General features: G+C 45.0%; 1 protein-coding gene across 2 annotated transcripts; it reads left to right on the top strand.

The window, feature by feature from the left end:
• The first annotated feature begins 2,258 nt into the window (after positions 1-2,258).
• On the top strand, positions 2,259-7,934 carry paqr7b (progestin and adipoQ receptor family member VII, b). Of its 2 annotated transcripts, none has more exons than XM_062539274.1 (2): positions 2,259-2,403; positions 3,313-7,934. In XM_062539274.1, the coding sequence occupies exon 2, from the start codon at positions 3,356-3,358 to the stop codon at positions 4,415-4,417; it is 1,062 nt and encodes a 353-aa protein (XP_062395258.1). In that variant the 5' UTR covers positions 2,259-2,403; positions 3,313-3,355; the 3' UTR covers positions 4,418-7,934. The 2 variants fall into 2 exon arrangements, with proteins under 2 accessions (XP_062395258.1, XP_062395260.1); XM_062539276.1 differs by having other exon boundaries at positions 3,319-7,934.
• The last annotated feature ends 1,969 nt before the right edge of the window (positions 7,935-9,903 follow it).

Below are 9,903 nucleotides of genomic sequence, written 5' to 3' on the forward strand. Positions count from 1 at the left end.
ACAATCAAAATATGAAGGGAAATGACAGAAGTGATCTGACTGCCAAATGTTTGGATTCTGGATAGCAAATAAATCTAAGATGAGAAATTCAAAGGCTCATTGAGGAGAATACAGACTTACAGCCACTGTTGTATGAAAAGGCAGCTGGACATGAATAATAGCAACCCTTGCTGTAACAGACATTAAGTATGTAATGGAATTCAGATGTGGGGCAGTGTTCTCTCTGTGTGCTTATGAATCTTGTAGCAGGGTGTGTCGGCGTGAACTCGTATATCAACCACAGACACGCGCACACACACACACACACACGCACACACACACGCACACACACACGCTCACACTCATCAGTGGAGCAGTCAGTCAAACAGTGATGCTTTTTGTAGGCCATGCAATGAGAGGCCTATTCCTGTGTGAGTCAGTCTGCCTTATCTCTCAGCTCATCTCTGCTTACTCTTCAGTGAGAGCCACTGTTTACCCTGAGAGCAGCTTTTACACGATTGTTGTCAACTGTAAGTGGAAGTAATGTAAGTATAAAATACTGGAAGAAAATACACAGTTGTCAATCAACACACATAAGCACAAAAGTATATCTTACCCAGTAAGTCATAAGTCAACAACACAAATGTGCATGTAAACGTGGATGTTTTTCTTGACATTCTATCCCAGCTTGTGCATGGGAGAGTGACATTATCCCCCATGGGACAGAGTAAACACAAAGTCTCAGCACTTTACACAGCCTACAAACACAATGACTGACTTTCAGTCAGACTTTCATTGCGACCTCATTGGCTCCAACAAAGACACATTGTGCTCCCAGCTACTGTGTAGGAAGACAGAACGCCTGTGACTTCAGACCGTGCGAAGCAGAAGTCACAGTCAGATTTTTTTTCTGGCCCAGTTCACACAACATTGATTTCAGTGTGAGAGGAATGGGAGGTTTGGCATTTTGTAAAAAAGTGGACTTGAGAACTGACTGTTGAAAAGTGACTGGTCAAGCTTTTTGTGTATCCTTAATCTATCTGAATTCCTCTAAAGGATTACCTTCAAGGGACACAATAACGACACACTCTAATTTCCCAACTATTAGACAGGGTTTATGGATAGATAGATAGATAGATAGATAGAGTCTTTACTGTCCTATAAAGGATATTCTTCTTCACACATGTCATATGTCATTCCATTCCATAAAAGATAGCAGCATTTGATGTTAACATCAGAGTCTCATACATATGTTACATATCACACATCACATATAACATAACATTTAACACACACTATACCATACCCCCCTCCCCCCTACTGTAGTTCCCCTCCCTCCTCACCACAGTGCAAGCAAAAGTGGACAGTGCAGACAAACCACATTATAACATTGATTTTTTAAATGTATTTTTTACTTGGTTTATAGGCCTACACAATGCGGCTAAAACACAGGAAATTATTGTAACATGATGAGGTTGGTAAACTGACACAATTTATACGTTCCTGTATGCAACAATTTGGGCCAAATGCAATCCTACTGTTGTAACATTGTGCTGAAATCCATTAAAGTACGTAAGAACATAACAAACAAGTGAGATCTGTTGCTTCAGAACTGTACAGAATGTAATTAATAGCTTGCACCTGTTGTCAATGTCTGAAGTGACTATACAGGTGCAGTTGCATTCCAGGTGTTCTTTCAGTGTTGTACAGCACATAACTGACAATGGGTTTTGACTTGTCAACATCGCAGAAATGTGTCTGTAATGAAGACATTTCATTACAAACCTTTAAAAACGTCCCACTTAAATGCAACATTGTTGTGCTTTATCTAATATAAACTCAAATAAATAATGACAGTCCAATGGAATTTAGCTCTATATCCCTGTTGCGCTTTTAAAAATGCATGGAGAAACCTTGTGAAGAGGCGGTCTAAGCTTATATCAAGTAGGCTACAGTATATAAGGCCTATTACACAACAGTGGTAACAAGCTCTTATTGTGACTTTTCTGACTTTAACCTAAAAGGTAGCGTAATATTGACTTTTGACAGTGAAAATTACTTATGCATACCCGAGGAGACTAGAGACTTCTTCGTGGGATGAAGCAAGGGCTAGTATGTCATAAATTAGGGCCTAACGGCTTTAACGATTGGACACTGACAGGGAGACGCTTGGGATGGTGCGCCATAACCGGCTGCGGATTGGATAAACATCCTGGCTATCAACTGTAGGCGGAGTATTCTGACTGCACATAGCGTTTCTGCTGAAAGTGACACGGCGACTCGCCCTAAAACGCAACATCTCTTCTTTCTTTTGAAAATCAGTTTATTTTGTATCATGCGACACCTTTTCAAAGCGCTGAAAATCTGTCAGAAAGGAACGTCAACGAGTTACTGCTGAATCACTGGACACACATTGCTTTACAGGTGGGTTTTTTTTAAAAAGGCGCACTGGTAACACGAGTATCAATACGACACCGGCGACAAATTAGCTGTCTAGAACGTGTGCCACGGCATTTAACAGAAATGTAGGCTGACCCAACATTGCATTTTAAATATTGGTTTCAAGCCTATCTCTCCTGTAATCACGCATTTCTGATTATGAGTAGAATGCGTCGATAATGGGCGTCGGCCTGAAACGGGTAACGTTATCTTGAAATTGTCTATCAGTGTATTTCACTGTAAATGGATCTAAGTTGCAACAACTCCGGCATGCCATGCTATATTGTGATATTAGGAAATAAGACTACATCAGGCGCTTTTTCATTTATTGGTAGTCTAGTCTACACATGGAGAGACACGAGGGTGCGGATTACACTGTCTGTCTGTCGCATGCCTGTATGCCTTCGCTAAATTATTCACGCGCTTTTCCGCCCCGGCGTCTCCATGATGGAGCCCTTCTCGACTCACTGTATTCTATCAGGGGCTCACGAGTGGGAATATTTCACCGTAAAGCAACGACTGTCTCCAAACGGATGTCGAAGAAGCTGTTAGGAGGATGATAGTTGCGTTACATAACGCTTCCCCATTCATTGTTCAGGCGATGGAATAGGTTGGGTCCCTCAGAAAAGCGTGATAGGTTATGGTGTAAACCACGTCATCTCTTCATGTCTTCCCTGTAGTATATTGTTATAGTATAGACTGTTGATGTATCCCTATTTATAAACGCACGGTAACCTATAGGCTACTTCTAGTTGTTGATGTATGGCTCAAATCCAACCGATTTGAATTGTACTGCACTTCATTGCAGAATGAGTTCTCAATGTATAACCTTGCAAAGAGCCGTTTTCATACCTCCTACTTATGTGCCTAATCATTATCTACCTCTCCTCCAAGCCATAGATTGTAGAGCGCTCTACTCATCTATCAACATTTCACCATGGCGACGGTAGTCATGGAGCAGATTGGTCGTCTGTTCATCAATGCACAGCAACTCCGGCAGATCCCTCAGTTCCTGGAGTCGGCGTTCCCCACGCTGCCGTGCACCGTGACGCTCAACGACGTGCCCTGGGTGTTCCGCGAGCCGGACATCCTCACCGGCTATCGGCTGCCCGACCAGAGCTGGCGCTACTACTTCCTGTCCCTGTTCCAGCGCCACAACGAGACGGTGAACGTGTGGACGCACCTGCTGGCCGCCCTGGTGGTCCTCGTCAAGTTCCAGGAGCTGTCCGAGTCGGTGGACTTCCTGCGCGACCCGCACGCGCTGCCCATGTTCGTGGTGCTGCTGGCCGCCTTCACCTACCTGGCGTTCAGCGCCGTGGCGCACCTGCTCTCCGCCAAGTCCGAGCTCTCGCACTACACCTTCTACTTCCTGGACTACGTGGGCGTGGCCACCTACCAGTACGGCAGCGCGCTGGTGCACTTCTACTACGTCATCGAGGAGGCGTGGCACCGGCGCGTGTGCGGCTTCTTCCTGCCCGCCTCGGCCTTCCTGGCGTGGCTGTCGTGCGCCGGCTGCTGCTACGGCAAGTACGCCAGCCCGCGGCTGCCCAAGTTCGCCCACAAGCTCTTCCAGGTGGTGCCCTCCGGCCTGGCCTACTGCCTGGACATCAGCCCCGTGTTCCACCGCATGTACAGCTGCTACCAGCAGGGCTGCTCGGACGCCGCCGTCTCCCTGCACGGCTACCAGGTGGCCTTCTTCCTGGTCAGCGCCTACTTCTTCTCGTACCCGCACCCCGAGCGCTGGCTGCGCGGCCGCTGCGACTTCATCGGCCAGGGCCACCAGATCTTCCACGTGTGCCTGGTGCTGTGCACGCTGGTGCAGATCGAGGCCGTGCGGCTGGACTACCTGGAGCGCCGGCCGCTGTACGAGCAGCTGCACAGCGGCGAGGTGGCGCACGACGCCGTGGCCATGTTCATCTTCATGGCCTGCTGCAGCGCGCTCACCGCCTTCGTCGTGCGGAAGCAAGTCTGCGCGCAGCTGCAGGAGAAGGAGGACTAAAAGGGGCAGGGCTGGAGGGACAACAATATTGCCCTTATGGTTCAAAACAAACAAACAAACAAACAAACAAACAAACAAACTTGAACATAGTGGCATTTCTGTTCTGAAGTACTAACCTTTTTGTGAATTTTGTTGTTTCATAATTTTGTTTGGTCGTGTTCTGTGGCTTGCCAAAAACTGCATCTTGATTCAACTACTCTATGTTGTGTCTGAACTAACATTTTATGGGTTTAACTGGAATACCATACGTTACCATGTATTGACCGATATTGTAATAACCCAGTCATAGCCTCATGCAGATGATGTCAAGCTCAGACAGTGCTCCCTGTGTTGTAGAAGTGTGTGTTGTCTTCTACAAGACCCTCTACAGGTGTGAGGGTTATGGCTGAGCATGGAGAATCCCAATGGTGGACTTGATTGAGTCATGCATGTGTCATGACAGCCTTGGTAGATTGCAGTCTGTGGGAGTTTGTGTGCTTTCGGCTAACACTGCCGTGAATGGTCTCTATTACGAAGCCACTCATTCTTGGAGGGTTTTGTAAGCTGTCAGATTGCAGCAGTTAGAGATCTACTAGTAGTTGTAGAACTGAGGTCATGTTGACACAGGCTTGCCAAAATCAGTCACAAAAAATGAATCTGTAAGTTAAGTTTTCCACTGTTGCACCATCCTCAAAAAGGTCACAGACAAATAGGCTTTTTAGGTGCATTTTTTTTAATAAGAAAGTTAGAATGGAGTTATTTGTTTTGCTGTGAACGCCTTCTAATAGTTGTACCAAATTACTTTTTGACCATTCTTAATGCTTGAAGTGCATGATTTTTGTTACAGTTCCTCATGAATAATATGTTTATTTTATGTAAAGAAAGTAGATTTACCTCGTATATTATTCAGATACATATACACATATTGATTGTTATATGAAATATTATGTTTGTACACAAAATATAGGCTATGTGTCACATCAGTTGACCTAAGAACAGGGATGATGTGATGTGATATAATGATGTCATTGTCATTGTATTTCAAGTCGTTTGTCAAAACAAATCATATTCAGTATCTCCATGCCAGACAAGTTGTCCATGTGTTGGTATTTGTTTGGATTTAGTGATGCTCCTCGATTCTTTAGCTTACTGTACAATGGCCTGTCTCCAAAGGGCTACAGCTTTTGGCCTCTCTGCCTTTTGATGTTCCATGATGTCAACGCCTTTGTGTCACCGAAGTCCCTCAAGTTGTCTGGCACAGTCACTCTCACCTGGTCGGTCTGAGCATGGTGATGTCTCGTGTGATCACCTGGTCTGTCTGAGCATGGTGATGTCTCGTGTGATCACCTCTACTCTCACCTGGTCTGTCTGAGCATGGTGATGTCTCGTGTGATCACCTGGTCTGTCTGAGCATGGTGATGTCTCGTGTGATCACCTCTACTCTCACCTGGTCTGTCTGAGCATGGTGATGTCTCGTGTGATCACCTGGTCTGTCTGAGCATGGTGATGTCTTACGTGATCGTTTGTCTGGACACATGCATGTGGTTGTGTGTTTATACTGTGTGTTTGTATGTTTGTTTCTGTATGAATGTTTTGAGTGTCTTATGACAATTGTTATTATTATTATGATTATTATGATTATTATGATTATTGTGACATCTTTGAAATATGTCGTATTTTGTATCACATGAGCATAAAAGCTCACAAGTAGATGGATAAGGCCAGTCCCGCGGGCTGCCTTTTTAACCTGTGTTCTTTGAGAGCTGGATCGTGCCACGTCATGGTACCAGCCCCTGGTTCCTACAGGGCTAAGAGGTGCTCTCTGAGTGAGATGTTGAATATATAGGCCCCTTCTCCTTTTGTGATCGTCTGTGTTGCGTTTGTGCACGTAGATGACGTTAATGTCTTTTGAAGGGTATTTTTATCTGCAGTGGGCATAGACCTCCTCACTTCCAGCGCACCACTTTTCTGTGATGGTCGTATGCAGCCTCTACTGCATATTCAGCCCGAGGTTTAGGAGACCCTCTAGCCTAGCATGTGTTATTAGCGACGGAGAAGGCGTTGATGGATACCTGATGCATTATAGTATCATTATGCTTGTTAGAGGAGATTGAGGTCTGTGTCTGTGATATGGATCTTAGGAGCATGCTGCCTGGTGTGTGGTCGCTGCAGGGTTGTATAAAACTCCAACGACGAAGCCATTGACGCACAAGCTGATTGGCTGAGTGGCTGATGATGTCGGGCTGTGGGCCTGGAGAGGGAGGAAGTGAATGATCTGCACTGATGATGTCACTGACTGAGGTTATGTCACTAAAAATGATGTCACTGACTGTCTTGCACTGATTACGTTACCTATGAATGTGGGGGTTCTCATGCAATGATGTCACCGATAACTGTATTTATTTGGTGAAAAATCGGTTGTAAATTGAACAATCACAGGAGCTGCATAGATCAGACAGAGTTTGTGTTTGCTCCCATACTGGCTTGGGGCTGATGTAGGATGCCCCAACTCCAGACTACATCTTACCATTGTATTATCATTGGGGAAAAAATTCCCATACTAATTTAGTTGAATGTGGCGCCAGAAGAAAAAATGGTATGATTAATTTTGATGGCACCAAATGTGTATAGGGAGGGCTGTCACTATGTTGACTGCTTTATCTTCTCCAATACGAACTGAAATTTGAGCCACTAACACACTGATTCTGTAATATAGTAGCAACCACTTGAAACACGTCAAAAGGTCAAGTGCTGTGAAATGCATTGTTAACAGGTTTTGGTGAACTTTAAGAGTGTTGTCTTTTAACTGTGGTGTAATGAAGAATGTGTGCTAGAGGTGCTTTTTCGTTAGGGTGACCATACATCCGGATTTTGGGAGGACAGTCCGGTTTTCGAGCCCTTTGTCGGGACCTCTTTCGTGCGTCCTCATTTTCGCCCTTTTGTCCTCATTTCGGGTAAAAAAATGCCAACAATGAGGACGCACGAGAGAGGTCCGGACAAAGGGCTCGAAAACTGGACTGTCCTCCCGAAATCTGGATTTATGGTCAGCCTATTTTTTCGTTGGTCTCTGGCGCACTTCTGGAGAGTGTGTGGGGGAGCCGAGAAGCTTTTGCATGAGGAGAACTGATGACAGTTTCACGACAGGCAGAAGAGCAAAAAAAAAGGAAGGAAAGAAAGAGAGAGGAGGACTCTTGTCTCCTGTCAAATCTCTGAAAGCGTTTGACCAGGTCTATTTGGACAGCCTTGCTCTCTCCTGTCACCATTAACACCTCGTGGTCACATACTCTGCTGGCTGCCTGGACTGACCCGTGACATCACATAACACTGGCGTGCGGGAATGCCAGCGGTCAGCCGTGGAACATCAGCGCTGGCGTCTTACTCTTCTGCTCTCCGTAACGCCACTGGCCAGTTCGCCACACTCCTGGAGCAGAGTGCTCTGGCGATGGAAAAGATGCCTTTTGTCTACAGGAGCATAACAATATGTTTGGACATGTTGATGATTCGTACTACTACCTAAATAAAGAAACACACACTGATATTCTGAGCGCTCCTGTTCTTGTGTTGTCTATGTCATTTGTTTTTGGTACATGAACACACGTCACACTGCAGCCAAAATGAATTAGGTACCTACAAACGACAAGAGCAAAATGAAATCTTTTAGGCACAGTATTTCCCCCAATGAAAAGGACATTACAGCAACATTACAAAATTCCACCCCTCTCACAGTCTGCTTTGGGTTCACATGTGAAAACTCACACATTCGTGATCCCAATATGCAAGTACAACAAGAGTTGTTAACAAGTAGATGTGTTAAATATAACACATTACGTAAGAATGATTTCACTTCATCAAACACAATCTTGAATTTCCCCTTGGGGATCAATAAAGTATCTATCTATCTAATTGAAAATGCTCTAAACATAGTACAACATATGTCTTTTTAACGGTCCATAATCTTGGAGATACATGTCAGAGACATGAGAGTAGAAGCTTTGCTAGAGCCCTACAGAATGACCTCCAGCAGGCCGCTGGTGTGAATGTCTCAGACCACATTGTCAGAAACGGACTTTATGAGGTTGACCTGAGGGCCCGATAGCCTCTAGAGGGACCTGTGTTCACTGCCCTGTTCTGTGCATCCCTCCAAGGGTATGCCTCCCCAGACCATTACTGACCCACCACCAAACGGGTCATGCTGAACGATGCTGAATGATGTTGCAGGCAGCATAACGTTCTCCACGACATCTCCAGACCCTTCAATGTCTGTCACATGTGCTCAGGGTGAACCTGCTCTCATCTGTGAAAAGCACAGGGCACTAGTGTTAGACCTGCCAATATTTCATTCTATGGCAAATGTCAATTGAGCTCCACAGTGCTGGGCAGGGAGCACAGGTCCCTCTAGAGGCCATCGGGCCCTCAGGCCACCTTCATGAAGTCTGTTTCTGGCAGTGTGGCCAGAGACATTCACACCAGTGACCTGCTGGAGGTCATTCTGTACGGCTCTAGCAAAGCTTCTACTGTTCCTCCTTGCACAAAGGAGCAGATACTGGTCCTGCAACTGGGTTAAGGATCTTCTACCACTCTGCCCTGCTCTCCTAGAGCAATTGCCTGTCTCCTGGAATCTCTTCCATGCTTTTGAGACTGCAGGGGGAGACACAGCAGTCATTTTGGCAATGGAACGTATTGGTGTGCCAATCTGAAGGAGTTGGACTATCCTGTGCAACCTCTGTAGGCTCCAGATACTGGCTTATGCTACCAGTGGTAACACTGACCTTATCCAAATGCAAAACTAGTGACAAATCAGTCAAGAAGGATGAAGATGCAAAAATTACCAGGTGCCACCACCTGTAAAAACATTCCTGTTTTGGGGGTCGTCTCACAGTTGGCCCTCTAGTACACCTGTAGAAAATGTTGTTGACATCAAAGCAGGTCAACCTGATTCATAAACCACCTCTGTTACATAACTGGCCAAATCAATATCTCACAAGTGTGACTGACTTGATGCTATACTCCTATGAACCAGTGTTCCCTTTATTTTTTTGAGCAGTGTATAATATAATTATATAATAATTTTGTAACAGCAATACTATTGTAAGTGGTAGAATTATTCAATATGACATTTTTGAACAAGAAATGAAAAATCCTTCACTGGGCTGCTTAGCTGCTTATAGTGCTTACTACATGTGATATAATATGTGTATAGAAAGGACAGAGGTATAATGATTGATTAATGAATGAATGAATGAATGAATGAATGAATTGATTGATTGATTGATTCTTTCTTTCTTTCATTCATTCATTCAGTCAACCTTTATATTCTTGGAGGTTCACTGAGGAATGGACGATCTAGAAGGTCTGTGGGCCCCAATGCATTTGCATCACGTCCTGGAGTCAAATCATGTGGCGGAGAGAGGCCTCAAATAAAACCGCTTTTCATGGAAAACACCTGACACGGCTTACTGGCTGCAGGAGCGTATGAATGCCAAGACTTACTTTTGATCCCTTTATCT

The sequence above is a fragment of the Sardina pilchardus genome, chromosome 6, assembly GCF_963854185.1.
Source record: "Sardina pilchardus chromosome 6, fSarPil1.1, whole genome shotgun sequence".
Taxonomy (NCBI): Eukaryota; Metazoa; Chordata; class Actinopteri; order Clupeiformes; family Clupeidae; genus Sardina; species Sardina pilchardus.

Bases quoted from the DNA above. Each gene is read 5' to 3' on its own strand.
- paqr7b (XM_062539274.1), top strand. From the start codon at position 3,356: ATGGCGACGGTAGTCATGGAGCAGATTGGTCGTCTGTTCATCAATGCA.